This window comes from Nilaparvata lugens, chromosome 3 (genome assembly GCF_014356525.2).
Source record: "Nilaparvata lugens isolate BPH chromosome 3, ASM1435652v1, whole genome shotgun sequence".
NCBI classification, from domain to species: Eukaryota; Metazoa; Arthropoda; class Insecta; order Hemiptera; family Delphacidae; genus Nilaparvata; species Nilaparvata lugens.
In genome coordinates, this window is record NC_052506.1 from 12118613 (window position 1) to 12140331 (window position 21719).

Here is a 21719-nt window from a genome sequence, read left to right on the forward strand (position 1 = left end):
GCCATTCGCTTGGATCGCTTTGTCAAGATTGTCACTTGTCATTTTCTCTTGTGTCTTGTCTTTAGTCTATGTGACTATAAGTTAATCTTTGAATTAATCCTAATGTTGGTGTGAGTAGAAAATAAAGTTGTTTTTAATTTTGTTGATTAAACCATTTTCTCTCAAAAATCAATATAATTGTTGAATAAACGACAATCTACAGTTGTGTGAAACTGTGAAGTGTGTATATTGCGTGATAACTGGAATGCAGTCAAGGATATTATTCAAAACATTGGTTTATAAGAAAATCTGTTTTTGGTAAGTAAATTCAAATTTATAAATGTATTTATAAATGTATTTTTTAAGATCTTTCGTAAATTTGCGTTGTTAAATTTAGTTGCGTGAGGTAATTAAATCATTGATTTGATGAAGCATTTCAAAAGATTAGTTTAGACATAACCTATCAATTTTCCCTATCAAGTTTGTAACATGTTACCACACCATTACTTTTGTTTTAACTCTATCATAATGAGTTTATTTTTTATCAAAATGATTTCTTTGAATCAAGTCTAATTTATTTATTGAAATTTTGAATTCTTAAGTAATGAAAAATAGTTACTTCTGATAAGAATGAGACTCCCCGAGATCGGTGGGTTTCTTTTCATTTTTATCTATCTAGTATGCTACTAATAATGAAATAAGTTACTAAATGAATAATTCAAAACTATTTGGTCTAAATTGTACAGATCAAAGCATAATTTTGAAATACAGGATAGGTGTAGGCCGATCTAAGGCTAGCGATAATAATGTCCCTATAAGTTTACTCTGGGGTCAACTGAATCCATCATTGAATTTGAAATCTATGAATATTGATAGAGAAGTTTAATACGATTTAATATGAGAAACTGTTGTCGATTTAGATTAGAAAGATTACGGTAGATGAGCAAACTTGGCAACAATTTGCATTTTGTTATACCTAGATGATATTTTTGGTGGTTCTAGGCTAATGGTCATTAAAATGGTGAAATTTTATGTAAAATTTGACGAGGAACAGTAGTTGGGATCGTAAGTATTAAAATATAAATATGTTGAAAAAGGGCATTTTTTCATTTTAGAACAGGTTAATCTGTATAACCTATTTAGTGATTAACAGGCATTTGAAACCATTACGTTATGTTGGATAATCAATTCTAAAACAAAAGTGACCAGTCAATGAATATTGTACATTTTATAGGGTGGTTATTAAACATAACATGATAAGCGTGGGGGCTACAGCACCTAACCTGACCCAAACTCAACCTCCCCTAAAACATAATCTAACTTTATCCAAACATCCAATTGGTATCATCAAATTAGACACAAACCTAATCTACCATAACCTGTTTCAAACCTTACCTACTCTAATTAGACCCAAACCCAACCTAACTTTTTTCCACAAACATCACAAGGGAAATAATCAACCAACCCAAAACTAGTTCAACCCAAACTTTTGGGGCTTCACCCACATTACTTGATCCAAACCTAACCTACCCTTACCTGACTCAACTACAAACTAACATGACACAAACCTTAGCTTACTCACCCGTATGGTAGGTAAGCTCATAGGGTGTAAGTGTACGTCCAGTGCCAAAATACCTGTCATCAAATTTTAGTACTGATTATATATACACTATTTTATTTTTCGAAATATCTCAATAACTTGAAAATTTACCAGAACCAGGGATTATAAAATGCAACATGAATGGTGTAAATGAAAACAGAGAGAATGTTACTAGAAACATTCTATAATACAGTATAGGATGCAACAATTAGTTTAGAATGTAAGTATAGAATTAAATGAGAGACATTCTTTGTTACAATATACTCTCTGCACAAAGCAGAGGAATATTGGTTTAATTTGCCAATATTATTAGCTATGTGCAGAAGTCTTTTAAAGCATTTATTCGGATTCTTGTTTATTTAAATTACATTTTCTCATTCAATTAGCTTCAACTAGTGCAATATCTTCCGTTTATCCATTATTTGATTGGCTTTGATATATGCGAATATCGTTAGCATTTTGTGTTTGTAATTATCTGCATAATGTTCTGTCAATATAAATCTCAGCGCAGGTCATACATCAAAGTTTTATGGTACAGGAGTGAACCGAATGAATGAGTGATATATATTTCGATAAATTGTTGATTAAATGAAACAAAAAATTGAAGATTTTTGTGTCGGAAATCACATCCCACACGGTTGTCCATGTTGATACCGTACCTATCTAAAAGGAGCGATTCATTGATTCAGTGGTTCCGCTGATAAACTATCGCATCGCTTAGATAAGTTGAGAATCATGATCCTGGTACTCCCGTTGGATGGGTGATCGCTTGAGTCAATTAATGAGATGTAAAATCGCTTCACGGTGGTTTGTAAGTCACCTAACACTGTAGGTCCAATCATCTATCATTATCATCCGCCTCATTACCCACGCACAAGCTTAGAGCTTATGTTGGCTTTACCCTCAGAAAAAAACTTGACTCTTATCATTAATGAAAAGTAATGAATTGGACATGATTGTTGAAAATAAACTTCTTATTCAATCCAATGATCTCATATCTAAACAAGGCCCTGTGCTGTTCAATTAATGTGCACAAAAAAATGAATCTAGCTCATGACAGCTCTGCTTACTATTTTATTTTTTTTGGAAAAAAATACTCCAATCACCCAATTACTTTTTATCTTGAGAATGCTTTCTTTGTCATTGTACTTATCCAATGAATGAATCACAATAACCACTGTAAATAAATGATCATGATTCAGTAATTATTGACTAAAATTTATCTTTAATTTTATCTTGCATTCCTCCATTGTTCTCACACAGACTTTGATTTCAATGTTTATTTTCGTGACCCAGTCATAGATCAGTAAGCTGGGATGTTGCATGATATTCGTTGATACTAGTAATGATGTGAATAATCTAATAGACAGAAATAATAATAATAAACTAGTGCTGCTCATTGATGCATACTCAGCTCTCATGACATAATTCAAAGTTTATTGATTATTTTCTCAACCAATATTGGCTCATTGAATCTACTGTGACATATTGAACTAAAAATAAATTATACATGTATATCAAAATAGAGTTCCGCATTGAAGTGACTGTAGGTGCTCACTGTTTGTAAACAAAGTAATGATAGAGCTAAATATTCTTTTCATTGTCTTTCTTTAACTGAATCTATTACTGTGCGTTTTTATTCGTGCCTTATCCTGTATCTGGATTCAGTGAATCATCTTTTACCGATTTTCTTTGTGATTCATTTTTTTACTTTAGTAATTTCAATATCAATATTGGTTCAGAATTTCACTAATCAAGCCATAATGTTCTCAGATGTCGTAAATATTCATTCAAGCTTCTCTCATTTTACTGGTTAGAGTTGAATGTCGAATGATTTTTTATATTATCTAGCAACAACTTCTGCTTAGTAATAAAGTTTATCAAATTTTCTATAAAATTCTGTCTATTTTTGCAGTTAATGTGGAATGATGTGATAAGATGCGGCAATGTCGTTGCTACAGCAAAGAGCTCCATTGAGATGGAAGGAGTGGCTGCCTTTAATCACTGAACAGGTAATTTTTTGTAATCTATTATCATTGTTACAATTTTATCAGAAAATCAATTTAATCTCGTTGTTTCTAATAGAATATTTTATAATAATGAAGTTCGTGTCTTCCTTTGGTGAAATTACTCCAAAGATTTCGTTTCATTTAATTCAATTTATTTTATTTTTCTGTCAAGTGACTACGGTATTTGTAGTTTCAATCTACTCAAATATATTCAGCTTCATGATTTATAATGAAATAAATATACTGGAATATATTTAGCTTGATGATTTATAGAGATAAATATAATTATTTTCTATTCTCGCATATTTAGTATTTTCAATGCAACAATATTCACGTAGCCTACCTATTGAATGAATTAATAAGCTACTTTTCAAACGTATTGGCTATTAATGCAAGTATCCAAAAAACTAATTTTCTTCTTCTATGTTTTGATAAAATGGTTTCCAAAATTTGGGAAGTGGTTGGCTCAACCACTTGTTAACACTTTAGACTAGCGTTTGCTACCCCAAGAGAAAGAGATGCCCGTTAGCATTCATTCTGCAAAAAACTAGAAACAAACTTGAAAACTCCTGTTGGATGGGTGACTGCTTGGTAACCAGCAACGAAATTCATAGTTAGGCTATTTATTTTGAGAATTTCTTCCCATTCGTACGTCAACCTTCAAAATAAGTACGTTAACCTTCAAAAAATAATACTTCATAGTTAGGCTATTAATTTTCAGAATTTCTTCCCATTCGTACGTCGACCTTCAAAAGGTTCAAATGATAATTATTTCTGGACCAAAAATCTAGTGACGAAGCAGTGTGTGATTATATAACCTTAACTTTTGGACAATATTAACATTCTATCAAAATTTTTGGAGAGAAATAGTACAGGCTCAGCCTAGTTTTCCTCCAATGTCATAATAAATTATAATATATTCTATACTATATATTATGATTATATTGCTTTATTAAATTTATACAATGATTCTACAAAAGAACGGGTTTTTCTGTCACACCTACCATTAACTCAGAGTTAACAGGATCGCGAATTGCTTTTGAAATTCTCAACTTATTTGGTTTATTGCATTCGCAGAAATATAAAAATGGAAATCAAATTGTTTAGTTAGCTATAAAAATAAACGTGGAGAGCCACTTGCGGCATAAATGATCTTTAATTTTTCTGATTTAGTTTAGATTTTATTTCGCCGTAGGTCTATTCATTAGCACAAGACTGTTCTCTTGAAAACTAGAATGCAATTTCATTATGGATGTGGTAATAGAAATAGTATACTTCAACTCAAGCATTATTTTTCCTTCAATTGATCTTCCATTTGCTGTATTAAAATTGTTTTTTTTTGTTTTCAGCAACGATTGAGGAGCGTAATACAGATAATTGCGTACAATGTTAAATACGAAACCGAAAATAAATGTGAAAAATGCTCCTTCTACTACACACTGCATACAACAACGATGTCAGCACCGTTTTACACCAGCGAAAAATTGGAGAGTGAAAATCCAAAGTGGGCTGAGTTGGAAGTCAACAGACAATTCGGAACAGCCAAAGGTAATACGACAAATTAATTTTTAAAAATTATTTATAGTATGATTTTTTATATTATAGCTTAAAATATTGTTAGTATTACCGATGTTCGTCATCGATTTAATTATTTATCATCGAATTCATTTTTTGTAAAAAAATCCCCAATCAATATGACATTCAATATGAACTCATATTGATATTCATCTCCAATGAATATTTCGAGAGTTAGATATGTTCGTCTTGATTAATTTTGTGGCTCTCTACATAGTTACATACCTTCTCCCTACAAAATAGCTGCTCCCTATCAACTTTTCATTATTTAAAATAATTATTTCTACTCTTCTTGTCCAAAATCATAGATCAAGGATTATAATTTCTCCAAAACCGTTACTATCAAAAGATAAATTGATGTATTTTTTATAATATTTCATGAAGGTATAGAAAATGGAACACATTGAAGCTTCTATCTTCTATTAGAGAAATCTATAATTCGAACGGATTGTCTGATATACTCCATGTCTGGAGTACACATCTTGGAAACGGTTAGTGACGAAATGTAGAATGTCTTTGTCAAGAGCTTAAGAAACTTACATTTCCTCTCACACTCTAAAAAACATCATGGATATTCTTTATCAAATTTGAATAAGATTTGTTTTAATATGTTTTTATTTCTTCTCAGTTTTATTTTGGTGAATAAAACTAATTTGAAAGTTTATGGATTTAGAAAATACATCATATTGTGTTTTTATTTTATGGTGGAGCAATACTTTACAACATCTCTAGTGACAGTTTTCAAGATGTTTTTTCTTGTTATTGATCTTATTTTAACTTTCCATTTTACTTGTTCTTTATTGTTATTGACCTTATTTTGATATTCCTCGTTTCTTGTTATTGACCTTATTTTACTATTCCCTGTTTAACAATTTTATTACTAAACGAAAATCCAAATTAAATGCTGTAATTCACCCGAAGACTTCTGCTACTGGAAATATTGACAACAGGGTAAACAGCTACATGGAAATTCCTGTTTACCCTGTTGTCAATATATCTGCAGTAGCAGAAGTCTTCGGGGTGAATTGCAGCATTTAATTTGGATTTTCGTTTGATAATAAATTGCTGAATCATTAGCATTTGAATAATTGCAACATCTCAGTAATTCCCATCTGTATTCCCTGTTTCTTGTTATTGACCTTATTTTACTATTCCTTGTTTCTTGTTATTGACCTTATTTTGATATTCCTTGTTTCTTGTTATTGACCTTATTTTACTATTCCCTGTTTCTTATTATTGACCTTATTATGATATTCCTTGTTTCTTGTTATTGACCTTATTTTACTATTCCCTGTTTCTTGTTATTGACCTTATTTTGATATTCCTTGTTTCTTGTTATTGACATTATTTTACTATTCCCTGTTTCTTGTTATTGACCGTATTTTACTATCCCTTGTTTCTTGTTATTGACGTTCTTCTATTCCTTGTTTCTTGTCGAATAGGCCTTATTTTACAATTGATTGTTGCAAAGTCGTGATTGAATGAATGTTCTTGCAGGCGTTGTTATCAGGCTGTGGCAGCACAGTGAGCAAGGTGATCACGTGATCACAGTCTGGGGAGTCTACTTCAGTGGCCTGGTGTATCTCGGCCCGAAACTGGTCTCGTCCGATCCCAGCACCTTGCAATCCAACACAATAATATTCTATATGAAAGGTGGCTACTTCACAGCACCGCACTGTTTCAAGAGCGCGCGATCTCCCCCCACTAGGAGAAGAACCACTCAGCTGCCTTCGGCCGACGTCAAACCCAGCTACACTGCCAGCTCACTCTCAAGGTAAGCTATCACTACAATATTCTTCTGCAATTAAATGATTCAATTTATTTTAGTTTTGCCTTACATAGCTTTGTATTACTCTTCTAATATCAGGGCACCGAGCTTCGCTCGTTATTTTTATCTATTGATAAACAGAACACAATTCTCTAAAATGATCGTGTTTATATTTCACAGCTGGCTATATGTCATCTTATGAATTTCGGGGATGCGATATTTTGATTTTTCACATACTCACTCGCTCACTCACTATCCACAGCTGTTTCAGCCAAGGATAAATTATCATTTTAATGTCGTTCAGCGAGTTTTCCCAAGGATGAGACTTAGTGCAATCGAATTTTTATATCATAAACCTACTATGTTCCAAATTTCGTGAAAATCGTTAGAGCCGTTTTCGAGATCCGTTGAACATAAATAATCAGATATAAAAATATATACAAATATACAGAAATTGCTCGCTTAATTTAATAGGATTCTCGATTGGAAATTATGATTGTGTCTTCCAATTTTACACCTTTGAAATTACATAAAAATTATGATAGATTATTTCATTTATTGACAATCACGAATCATTATATTATACAATAGGAGTGGAATAGTTTTGGGTCAAGCCTGTTAATTATTATAATAATAATACTATCGTGTGACCTGGCTGGTTCAGGTCTGGTGTCAGAGTTTTCAGGTCGCAACTGATGAATTTCAGAGCCTTTGACATGACCTAACGACTGCTTTTTAGGCAGCCGGGACCGACGGCTTAACGTGTTCATCCAAAACACGGGAGTGGCCCGAGATAAATATCTTGCCCGGGCCGGGATTTGAACCCGGGCCTCTGAATCATAAAGCCAGCATCTTATCCACTTGACTACGGTCTCTCCTAAGCCTGTTATTTAAACCCAATCATTTGAAAACACAAATGAAAACAAAAATTTTAATTGTCAACCATTTTTAATTATTATAAAATATTATAATATATACAGTTATATTCATTTGATATGATCTGTAATTGTATTCACGTATGAATCAATAAATAAATATGATTGGGAGAAGACATCAGGCATAGCCCAAAACTGTCTTCTTCCAAATTTTGATGAAAATAAGTTTTTGAAAAAAGAACGAGGTTATGTTTTCACTTTTCACTTTCAAGTATTATTTTTTATCTTTTATACCTAATGTTTTAAAAAGTCTAGTACTTTGAATTTTATAACAGTATGTTGAATAATTTTTTTGTTACACTAGATTAATCAAGTGATTGATTAAAACCCTATTTCATAACCCTACATTGCTTAGAATCCAGGTCTTAGTACTAGGAGATTCAATAGCAAAATATTACCATTTTGAAATTCATGATGATTATTTCTCTTGCTGGATAAGTTTTCAAAATTTTAATATTGTAGATGAAATTCTTGATTTTTTTCTTAACTGAACTATAATTGAAAACTTTGAAAAATTGGTAACAAATTAAAAAGACGTATATACTTCAAACTTGTGTGTTATTTTAGCATTTCATATTTTGTATTGTTTAAAACAATTATAATATAGTCTTTTGTTTTTATTTATTTCATATTTGTTGTGCCAATATTTAGTCATCGTTCAATACGCAAAATTTTGTAAATTAGGCATCGTGTTATTAGGTTTGTGAGTGTCTAGATTTTTCTGTACAGTTTAGCTCAGAAAATGGAATCCTGCGTTTGTGATTAACAATCTATTACCTACCATAGGCAAATGGAAATCTCATTATTTTATTGTACTCTTAGTACTATCTATCAGTCATTAGCGACGTGTCCTTTATGTTGCTTATATTAATAGTGTAATTTCATTTTATAGATTATTGTTCTGTTTGAGTTATAATGAAAAGTTGTTAATTTTTGTTCATTATTGAAAGAATAATGTTCAGTTCAGCTGAAGATGTGGCAGGTGTTGCCATGAAACCTCGTTCTGTAATTTTAATCAATTTTGAACAAATATAGTGGTATTGACGACATCAACGTCTTATTCTTTCAATTATGAAGAAATACTACATATCTTACCATACAATTGAATCATTTAAATTGTAATTATGGAGATTATGGAGAAATACTTCATCTCTTTCCATACAATTGAATCATTTAAATTGTAATTCACCGTAATTTAAATTGATTTTGAACAAACATAGTCGTATTGACAACATCAACGTTTTATTCTTTCAATCATGGAGAAATACCACAATATCTCTTATCATCCAATCAAATCTTTTTTCAATTTATAGGTTACATACAGTTCAGCATGCCATCAAAAAGCAGGTGCAAGCAGTGGACCTGTTGAGGGAGAAGATAACAGCTGGCGGTCTGGGCCACAGCAATGAGCCCAAAGAGAGCGCCATTCTGAGGCGGTTGATGAGCAAAGGTCGGCCCAGAGCTCAGTATCAAGATTTCCTAAAGATTAAAAAGGAAACTGAGATTGTGCGCTACAAAGTACAACTTTTAACCCAAGAAAAAGATAGGAAACTATCAGAACTGAGGCAGATTGCTGCTAAAAAAGATAGTATTACTGAGGAGAATCAGGATAGAGGTACGTAGTAAAACAAATTCATTCATAAGTTACTATTTTTTGATCAATCAGTCATTTTATTCAGTAAATTGCATTACGAAATTGGTCCCGCTAAACCGAAAAGATTTTACAGCAGGTGTCTACAAATAATAAAATACATAAATAGAATGATATGCTAACTTTAACAATAGACTATGGAAAATAATTTTTTTATGATTTGTTGATGTATTACAAGAACGCCTCACAATCCAAATATAACACGGATTCTTCCACACTAGTAGCTCTGTGAACAGTAGACCTCACGCAGTATTCTCATCCACAAGTATCTGATTGAAACTTATGGACCTTATGGAAATACAGCAATAGACTGGCTTCTCCACACATCTGTGTAATCACTTGTCAGCTGATTTATGATGAATAATTCTATTAGTCTAATTTTTACTCTAATTTTGGCGTATGAAGGAGGCTCCTTTATCCTTTTATATTATCTTTTAAATGCAAAATTTCCAAAAACCTTGTATATACGTCGACGCTCAATTAAAAAAGGAACATACCTGTCAAATTTCATGAAAATCTATTACCGCGTTTCGCCGTAAATGCGCAACATATAAACATTTAAACATTAAGAGAAATGCCAAACCGTCGACTTGAATCTTAGACCTCACTTCACTCGGTCAATTAGAGGAGTAATTTTCAGGGAATGTATTGTAAAATGTAAACTTTCTGAAAATAAAATGAATTTGAATTGAATTTTAGTTCTGAATGTATTTACTAATGTAAATGAATGTAAAATGTGAGTTTTGTAAATGTATTTGAATAAGCGGTCATCGAAACTGTAAAACACTATTATTTTGTAAACTATTTAACTATTTATTTTATTGAAACTATTATTTTGTTATATCTGCTAGTTTTGCGTTTTACAGAATTAAACCTAAACCTATAATCTACTTATCATCCATTCCAAAGCATAAGACATATTATGATGGATCTTAACTGAATGAGATGCTCGGATAACAAAAATCAAACTTGGCAAATGTTTTTCAATGACCTATTTTAGATTACGGAATGCCAGTATTGCATGTAATTATCTGGGCTTATTATAGTTGATAAATAAATAACATTTTATTACCATGGAACAATCAAGTTATAATAATCAAAGTCAATAGTCAATACATATCACAGAGTAGTCATAAAACAATAGGATCCAATATATTTTGGAGTTCAATATTGTTAGTAAATTCACTTAAGCATTAATATGGCCTTAGAACTAGCCAGTCATATGATTCTTTCTTAAACTTATTTGCATTTACATTATTTACATTACTAAGAATTATATTGAAACCATTTCATTTAAATTGTATTATCTATCCGAAGAATGGAGAATCTGATAATGGATCAGAAAGTGAGTTTTCTTATCAGGCTAATGATATTTTATAATGAGGTTGGGAAAATGGTATCGCCCAAGATCTTGTAGAGAAGGGACTAACACCAAACGAAGCCCTTGACCGAGACTCCTGGAAGCAACTAACCCGAAACGCCGACCCCACCTGAATAATAATAAATAAATAATAAATTGTAAAATAATAAATAAATAGGAAAAGGTTGAGAAGAAGAAGAAGAATCAAAATGAGAAAAGGAACAGTAATTAATTATTGTTATTAGTATTCACTCTTTAGCAGGATCCTGTCTTAGCATTGCTTCATTTCAAATTTCGCAAAGAAAGTAATACCAAGTATGGCAAAGTTGCTGAGATTTTATCGCGTTGTAGCTGAAAGAAGACTTATTCGAATCCAAATAGTTGTTGTGTTTATTTGAAGTAGAATCTATTTTATTAATCATGAACAGATAGATAGATAATTTAGCAGCCACTGACCTCCTCTCAAGGGGTATATGGACTTGTCAATCATTTAAATTATTCAACTTAAACTGTGCATTTATAAAACAATTTCTGATATTATTATAATACTTGTATTCTATTTGACAGGCTGTGAATTGATGGAACGCTACCGATCGCTAAATAGAGATGTAGAAAAATTGAAAGAATGTAGACGAATCGCTGCTGAAACCAAAGATGCTCTTTCGCAAATAAATTCCCAATTAATGTTCAGACGGAGGCAACTCATTAGTGAGCTGAATCTTATCTACCCAATACTTCAGGTAAACAAAGTGAAATCTTTCGCTAATGAAGAACGAATATTCAATAGCGTTCATTATCCTTGAATTAGTATGTAAGAATATATAGTGTGATTATCACCTTTGAATTGTATTTTACCTAATTATTATGGAAAAGGGACAACAGTGGTTCAGCTAAAACTGCTATATTTTTATGGAAAGTTCAAAAACGTTTTTCATTTTATTTGAAATTAATAATCGAAAAGCGTTTCAAGGTCACTCTTTACATTTGTCCGAAGATGATTAAGTGAGTACAGTCGCCCAGTGTTCTGTCTATGACTGAGGAACTATTTTTCAGTAAAATGTGACAGTTGAGACAGAAATAAAAAAGTTAAATCATTGGAGCGTTCATGAGAATGTGCCTTTTCTTATTCCGGGTTATTTATTTTACTTCTAACTCACGTCAAGCTTCATTAAAATAATTGAATATTACTTTTTTTATTAGTCTCTTTTCCTCTATCTTGAAGCAATCTTCAAGAATATTTTATCAGAACTATTCACTCATTCTAATAATTAATTCTATAATGAAGTTGAATTTAATCAATATCATGAATTATCAACAATAATTTCTGATGTTATAAAATTATGATGTAAAAATAAAAGTTTCGTTGTAAGCGAGCATCATTTTGTGAATTATTGCCAACACTCAAACTTCTCTTCTGTTGAAAGTGCAGGAAGAAAATTTATTCACGGTATTGATTTTCCTGTATTCATGGTAAATTATGATTTTTTCACAATTTCTATAAATATTGTTCATAGGCCTACACTTTGTACTAAACTGTATACTTATTAGCAATATTTGCGATTTAAGTGAAATATTTTACTTTTTGTAAATAAATACAAATGTTAATCTAAAAAGTTAGTTGGAGTTGATACTTATACATGGTGTCCCTTGAAAGGTGTAACAGCCGAAGACCATGGATTCTACATTGAATTTGCAACAAAAATGACCAGTAAAATTTTCTTATATTGACCATAGTTTTCGAGATATATAGATTTTTCGTTTTTTTTTTTTTTTTGAAAAAAAATTAATAACTAGAAAACTATCAGTCAAAATCTTTATCCAAGGACATGGTTGGAAAGAGGAAGAAATTTCCAATAAGATTCATATAATTTGTTCTTTTGTTTGACGTTTTTGAACTTATTATGAGCGTTCAAAGTTGAAAAAGTACATTCGTCGAGTTGAAAGCCAAATTTCAAACAGTTTGAACACTCATAAAAAGTTCAAAAACCGTGAAATAAAGGAACAAATTATATGAATCTTATTAGAAATTTCTTTCTCTTTCCAACCTTGTCCTTGGAATTAGATTTTGACTGATAGTTTTCTAGTTATTGACGTTTTTCAAAAATATCGAAAAATCGAAATATCTCGAAAACTTAGGTCGATATAAGACACTTTTACTGGACATTTTTAGTTGCAAATTTAATGTAGAATCCATAGTCTTCGGCTGTTACACCTTTCGTGGGACACTCTGTATACTGAGTAGTAGCATAGCCACCTCTAATACAAGGCCGCGGCCTACGATATTACAACGTCGCAGTGTAGGCCTAGAATCTAATACATGACTGGTGATGAAGATTTTGAAAAATACCAGCTGATATTTTTCACCAATCATGTATTAGATTGTAGGCCTACACTGCGACGTTGCAACATCGTAGGCCGCGGCCTTGTATTAGAGGTGGCTATGGTAGTAGACCTAATTGTATTCATTCATCGTACAGGTTTTGATGGTGTATATCAATGATAGATTAAATAATCAATTGATAATTAAGTTAAAACTAACGAATAATGAAATATTTCTATTGCTTTCTAGCTTCACTAAGTATTAAATGAAGAAGTTGGTGAACTAAAAAATAAAATATTTCGTTTTTGAACTATTTTCAACGACATTACAGTCTGATTTCTTTGAATCTTAGTTATTAAAACTAGTACTCACTGTGGAGCGTTTAAGGATTTTTTTAAATCCATTCTCAACACTGCTGTTTTCATCTCGTTGTCATTGGTAGGTAGGCTGCGGTCGGTTGGTATCGGTGGTTTTATTTAAATTCAACTTTTTATTTTAGTTCAAAAACGAATGCAGTTTGTCATGGATAGTGAGATAGATGAGAAATAAAATATGTTTTTTGAAAGTCAGTAGTTTTCATTCATCTATATTTTCATTTTATTATTTGACTATGGTCGCTACTAATTGTACCTTCTCGAATACTGTTGTTCGATTAAATTCAATTTAACTGACTGTCCTATTGAATTTCAATTCAAATAGTGTGATTTAATTTTGCAGATGGCAGATGACAAGTATACGATTTGCGACGTCCACCTGCCGAATTCGGAGGACTTTGCCGGCGTGAACGAAGCGATGATCTCGGTCGGTCTGGGCTTCGTCGCCCATCTGCTTCACATGATCTCCTACTTCCTCAACGTTCCACTGCGCTACCCCCTCTTCCACTTCGGATCAAGGAGTACCATCATCGATCACATAACCGACAAAATATCCGAAAAAGAGAGAGAGTGAGTTTCACTTCCTCACTTAATTTATTTAAAAATATCGGGGCACCGAGCTTCGCTCGTTATTTTTTATTTATTGATAAACAGAACACAATTTTCTAAAATGATCGTGTTTATATTTCACAGCTGGCTATATGTCATCTTATGAGTTTCGGAGATGCGATATTTTTATTTTTCTCATACTCACTCGCTCACTCACTTTTTTACTATCCACAGACGACGAAAGTCTCAGCTGTTTCAGCCAAGGATGAATTATCCTTTTAATGTCGTTCAGCGAGTTTTCCCAAGGATGAGACCTAGTGCAATAGAATTTTTATACCATAAACCTACTATGTTCCAAATTTCCTGAAAATCGTTAGAGCCGTTTTCGACATGTCTGTTATGTACTTCACCTGTGGGGACATTCTGGACGACTTGGTGATGTGCTGCTTCTGCAGAAAAAAGCTGTTCGAGTGCTGACGGGCAGTGACTACATGGCTCATTGCAGACCACTCTTCAAGAAGCTAAAAATGCTTACTGTTGTAAATCAGTACATTCTTGAATGTCTGGTCCGCATCAGAGACAGAGCTAGGAGTGCTGATACTCGTGGTGAGATACATGGCTATGGAACCCGTCAGACTCACCTCATCAACATGCCAAGATGCCGTCTAGCAAGGACTCAGAGGTGTTATCCTTTCATTGCCTTCAGGATGTTCAATAAGCTACCAGAGTGGGTCAAGGATAGTGGAAGTGATAGACAATTCCGAGCAGTTTTGAAATCTCTCTTGGTGGAGCATCCATTCTATAGCCTGAGTGAATATCTTGATAGTGAGATGACATTTTGAAACTTTTTTGTGACATGTTTTATAAACCCTGACACAGTCTATACTATATACTATTATACTATTATATACTATATACTATTTTGTTGTTTTATACAATAAATGCAGTCAATTATGAAAAATAATTGACTGCATGTCGTTGTATAAAACAATCCAAATAGTTTGTTAATATATCACAGTTCGGAATGGATCAATTAACCATCATTTTTGAATTTATTTTCTATAGTTAGATGTTATCATACATTTTTGAATATCCCCAGAAAACTGGAGAGTCTGATCCACTTACGCATCAAATCTGCAAACTCTGTAGAAGACAATCTTTGGAATTGGCCTCCGAATTGAAATCTCCTAATAGATTCAATAAAATCGTGAATTAAAGAGGGATCTTTGAAAACTTTTATCCATAAGGATATTCATTGTTAAGTTTGTTTAAATGAGTAGCTTGAAATAGTTATAGGAATAGTTCAAGTTGTATATTTTATTATTATTAAACGAGAATCCAAATTACATGCTGTAATTCACCCCGAAGACTTCTGCTACTGCAAATATTGACAACAAGGTAAACAGCTAGATGGAAATTCGATGAGCGCTACTATTCAAAAATTATTTGCCAGCCAGGCTGCCTATTTCCATCAAGCAGTTTACTCTGTTGTCAATATTTGCAGTAGCAGAAAACTTCGGGGTGAATTACAGCATTAAATTTGGATTTTCGTTAATAATTAATTCATTAGCATTTGAATAGTTGCAATATCTCAGTAATTTCCATTGTATATTTTGTTTGCATTTGTAAGGTGTTGTGTTGTTTTCTTTTCAGCAATGTATGTTAGTTCTCTCTTGTTATTTAAATCATAATAATTCATAAATAATCATATCTTCATAAATATTCAACTCTATGCATGAAATGAAGCCCCAGTAACAGGCATAGATTCTGAATTTTCTTTTATTCACTAACTCCTCTGAATTGGTATTTAGACAAGTCAACTTTTTCCAATTTTCTAATTTTTTTCCAATTAATTAATTTTTCTAATTTTCCAATTGCACAGATATAACAAACTTACCGAAATACTAGCCTGCTATTAATTAATTATCTTTTTTAAATTAATTAACTTTTTCCAATTTTCCAATTGCAGAGATATAACAAACTTACCGAAATACTAGCCTATTATAATAAATTCTGTATTGTAATTTATGCTTTGTTTGGTTACAGATTCCCCTTATTTGCCAAAGGAAAAGAAAAGCTGCAATTTAATTACGGCGTTTATCTATTGAACAAAAACATTGCTCAACTGAGGTGGTATTGTGGTCTTACAACCTCCGATCTGAGAGCAACTTTACCAAATCTCGCTGATCTGCTCAATTTGAGGCCATCGCATAGTTTGTAAGTTTAAAGTACAAATAAATACAGTAAATAAAGTATTGCAATATAGATGATGCTCACCTCACATGAGCTTCTTGCTTGTGTGTGAGTAATGCAAAGTGCGTGGGTGAATTGATGAGAAGGCATCTTAAATTCATTATAGTCGCCCAAACGAAAATAGGCCAGAACTAGAAAATAGAACAAGAAATCATCATCTTTGATTTTATTGTGATTTTTTGTCTCAAATGTAAACCTGCTACCAATGTAAAGCCCAAAACCCAGTAGAAGATTTGTGAAGGACTGCTCACTCGAGGAGATGACTTCAAGGTCTCCACTTAAAGTCTTTAAGTCTCCACTTATCACTACCCTGTCATTTGTCCGGGTTATAAATGCCAAGCAGAGCTCCAAAGCATCGAAAAATGATTCAATGTTGCCATCAGGTGGACGGTATACAGATATAACAGTCAATGACATACTAATAAACCTCACGCTACAGAGCTCAATCACCATTTCCTCACACCATCTGTCCAAATCAATTTTTTTAACCAAGTCATTTGAATGCTCTTTCACATAAATTGCCGTTCCTCCATTACTGAACTGTGTTCTTAAATAGATACTAACAAGTGTCATGTCATTAAGCTTCAAGTATAAATTACTTTCCTCTGTTTCAAGCCAATGCTCAGAAACACAAAGAATATCTGGCCAAACATTCAACACATTGATCTTAGTTCTTAAACATTGAACATTAATTCCTATCACATATCAACCGGGTCTGAGACTTATGACTAGGTTTCCACTCTCTGTGAGGCATATTTTCTAAAAACATACCGCCTCATTTTCTGGCCAAAATTCTGGATCCTCTAATTCATGTTCAATAGCGAAGTCAATTGCTACTTTAAAGCTTGAATTTCTCCCCTTAAGGTGCGTACAGATTTACGCGCCGCGAACATGAGCAATTCACTTTTAATTAGCTGATACCAAGCTTTTTATATCAGTATCTTACCGTCTTTGTAAAAATACAGATATAGTCAGCTGATTAAAAGTGAATTGCTCATGTTTGTGGCGCGTATATCTGTACGCACCTTTATATTAGATGCTAACTTTTCGATTTCAAAATCTTTGAAACCAATATCGATTGTTTGAATTATTATACACTACATAAATACTACTTGATTTACGCATAAATGTTACACATTTTACATTGCAACCAGTTGAAAGGCTCGTATCGATTACTACTTGATCTGTTTGTAACTATTTTGGCCAAAAAGTTGAAGTTGAAAGTTCAGTCGAACTTCATAAAATTGTAAATTTTCAATTACTCCAGTAGTAGTTGATAAAATTCAATTTATTCTCAAAATCTAACTAACAGCTTTGATAGAATCTGTTGATATTTCAGATGATAGTTTCTGTATTAATTTGACTCTATTGCAATGTGTTATTTCCACCAATTTTCTGTATTCATTTGATTCTATTTGATGCTCAATATTATACACTACATAAATACTACTTGATTTACGCATAAATGTTACACATTTTACATTGCAACCAGTTGAAAGGCTCGTATCGATCACTACTTGATCTATTTTGGCCAAAAAGTTGAAATTGAAAGTTCAGTCGAGCTTCATAAAATTGTAAATTTTCAATTACTCCAGTAGTAGTTGATGAAATCCAATCTATTCTCAATATCAGCTTTGATAGAATCTGTTGATATTTCAGATGATAGTTTCTGTATTAATTTGACTCTATTGCAATGTGTTATTTCCACCAATTTTCTGTATTTATTTGATTCTATTCAAATGCAATGAGTTGTTCCAATTAAATGTCTGTATTAATTCAATTCCATAGCAATGCTTTGTTTCTATTCAGCATTGTTTTAATTTCATTTCTCTATTGACTTGATTCTGTATCAATGTATTATTTCAGTTGAGATTCTGTATTTATTCATTCTTTCCTTTTAAATGTTCATTGAGGACTAGCAAGTAACCCGTGCTCCGCAAGGGTCCAATTAAAAAAACTTGACGTAATGAAATCTTGAAGAATTGAAAATAAGCCTATAACCATCCTCGGTAAAAAAATAATCTATGCAAAATTTCAAGTTAATCAGTCCAGTAGTTCAAACGTGATGATGTGTCATTCGTGAATTTCCTATTACGTGTATAAGCCAGTTCTTTCCTGTATTATAATATAGATTACAAATACACTTAATCAAATCAATGATTGAGAAGTATTGCAATATAGATGATGATCACATGAGCTTCTTGCTTGTGTTTGGTAATGCAAAGTGCGTGGGTGAATTGATGAGAAGGCATCTGAAATTCATTAGTGATCCGATTATACACAATTCATGAGAATGTTCATCTATTTTACTATCCATGACGAACTGTAAGTAATAATCCGTTTTTTGAACTATTTATAACGACACTACAGTCTAATTTTTGAATATTAGTTATTAAAATGTCAGTGTTGAAAATGGATTTAAATAATCCTTAAGCGCTCCATAGTGAGTACTAGTTTAAATAACTAATATTCATAGATATTAGACTGTAGTGTCGTTAAAAATAGTTAAAAAAAAAACGGATCATGAAAATGATTGGGGAAGGACCAAGTTTCACAGCCCCTAACTGTTTATTAATTCGATCCTGTAAAAATTCATTGTTTCAATAGAATCTCTCTTTTATTGATTTGATTCTATATCCATGCATTGTTTCAATTATATTTCTTCGTTACTTTGATTTAATAACAATGTAGGCTGATGTTCCAATTGATCTTCTGCATTCTTTATTCATTACATCATCGAAATGATAGGGAGAGGAAAAATAAGGTAACCTTATGCTATTCCTCTCCCAAATTAAGATAAGGAAGTTTACACATTGATTTGATTTTAAAATACACTATTTTGTCAATAAAATCTGACTTGTAGCTGTTTACATGAATCGTTATTTAATACATCCAGAGACAACTGATACAAGTATTAAATAGTTTAGCAGTATCTTTACGATACATCGCTGATCGGACTGTATCAAGAAATAATAATCTTTGATTTTATTGTGTTTTTTGTCTCAAATGTAAAACTGCTACCAATGTAAAGCCCAAAACCCAGTAGAAGATTTGTGAAGGATTGCTCACTCAAGGTGATGACTTCAAGGTGGATATTAAAGTCTCCACTACCCTGTCATTTGTACGGGTTATAAATGCCAAGCAGAGCTCCAAAGCATCGAAAAATGATTCAATGTTGCCATTAGGTGGACGTTATACAGATATAACAGTCAAAGACATACTAATAAACCTCACGCCACAGAGCTCAATCACCCTTTCCTCACACCATCTGTCCAAATCAATTTTTTGAACTAAGTCAATTGAATGCTCTTTCGCATAAATTGCCGTTCCTCCATTACTGAACTGTGTTCTACAATAGATACTAACAAGTGTCATGTCATTAAGCTACAAGTATAAATTACTTTCCTCTGTTTTAAGCCAATGCACAGAAACACAAAGAATATCTGGCCTTTTATCATCAATAAAAACATTCAACACATTGATCTTAGTTCTTAAACATTGAACATTAATTCCTATCACAGTAACTTTTATCACATATCTACCGGGTCTGAGACTCATGACTAGGTTTCCACTCTTTCTGAGGCATATTTTCTAAAAATATACCGCCTCACTGTCACATTTTCTGGCCAAAATTCTTCATTGTCCTCTAATTCATGTTTAATAGCGAAGTCAATTGCTACTTTGAAGCTGTAATTTCTCCCCTTAGATGGTAACTTTTCGATTTCAAAATCTTTGAAACCAAAATCGATTTGTTTGAATTACGATGTGTTGTTTCAATCGATTTGTTTGAATTACGATGTATTGTTTCAATCGATTTGTTTGAATTGTGATGTGTTGTTTCAATCGATTTGTTTGAATTGTGATTTGTTGTTTCAATCGATTTCTTTGAATTACGATGTGTTGTTGCAATCGATTTGATCGCATTGAAATATGTCTGTTTCAATTTTAATTTGATTAAATTGCAGATGCGGGTTCGAAGTGCACCACCGCACACTGTCGAGCTCGTCGATCGGCTCATCGCCGAGTCCCGTGAACCCGCCGCGACTCTCCTCCGCACGCCACCACCGGGCGCTCAAGGCCAACTCGGGCCTCAGCTTCTCCCTGGACAAGGGCCTGGACGAGCTGCATGCCGACGCAGTCACGCCGACCCCGTTCCGGGCCCCCGAAGCCCCCGCCATTCAGCCCACCAGTCATCCGTCGCCGGCCAACGGGAACGGGACCTCTCTGCCGCTCAACGTCGAAGGTTGCTGGAACTGCGACGAACTGAGCGTCATGTCGGCGCCCGAACAACTCGAAACGCTCTCTCGCAACAGTCCCGTCATCAGTGTAGATAGTAAACTCAACGATCTGGGAAGGTTGCAAGACTTCAAAGTGACTTTACGGAAAGAGGAGCTTGCCTCCACCGACTAGTTTCAATGGAAAGATGAAGTTGTCACTGTCACATGAAGATAATCCCTGTCCCTTGATAATCCGACTATTGTTTATTCAATACACCGAATCTTCATTTAGTTCATTTAATCGTGAATGAGTATTATAATTTAATACACCAAGAAACAACAGGCTTACGTCTGAAACTCACCCTTTCCCATTCTATACAGGCAGTCCAAATCTATCAATATTTTTTAATCGAACATTTACAAACTCTAAACTGAGGAAAAATAATTTAATCGTGAACGATTATTGTAATTTAAGACAAGAAACACAACAGCCTTAAGCCGCGTTTACACCAAAGTTATTAACAAAATGTCAATAACTTAATCCTTATAGATTCTATTAGATTGAATATAACTTACATACACATGATGAACGCATGTATTTGTCAAGTTCCGTTCAATCTAATACAATCTATAAGGATTAAGTTATTAATATTTTGTTAATAACTTTGGTGTAAATGCGGCTTTACGCCTGAACTTCCGCCGTTTCCATTCTATAAAGACAGCTCAAATCTAGATATGTGTCAATCTTTTTTAATCGAACATTTACACACTCAAAAACCATGAAAAAATAACTGGGCCACTTGACCTGTTTTAGTAATAATTACATGTAGTACTTTTTGTTTATTCATGGTGTTTCCATAATGTCCTGAAATAGAATTTTTTATTGTTGACCAAATACACAAATCTAGATCCAATTCAGCAAGTCAACAATACTTTTCTATCGTAGGTTACTAAAAATGAATTGAAGGCTAAGATTACTCCTCTCATTATTATTATTATTATTATTATTATTATTATTATTATTATTATTATTATAATTTTTATGGCCTTCTTTGGACCACTGTAGTCAGTATCTTCCACCTTTACTCCGTCCTCTCTCAGCCCAATATTTCTTCATTCGTTCAGAAAT

The 21719-nt window shown here is 32.7% G+C and overlaps 1 protein-coding gene across 1 annotated transcript; it reads left to right on the forward strand.

The window, feature by feature from the left end:
- LOC111064567 (UV radiation resistance-associated protein) lies at positions 1 to 21371 on the forward strand. Its single transcript, XM_039425365.1, has 9 exons — positions 1 to 297; positions 3495 to 3591; positions 4938 to 5136; positions 6661 to 6937; positions 9180 to 9481; positions 11445 to 11617; positions 13915 to 14141; positions 16167 to 16337; positions 20339 to 21371. The coding sequence occupies exons 2-9, from the start codon at positions 3526 to 3528 to the stop codon at positions 20781 to 20783; spliced, it is 1860 nt and encodes a 619-aa protein (XP_039281299.1). The 5' UTR covers positions 1 to 297; positions 3495 to 3525; the 3' UTR covers positions 20784 to 21371.
- The last annotated feature ends 348 nt before the right edge of the window (positions 21372 to 21719 follow it).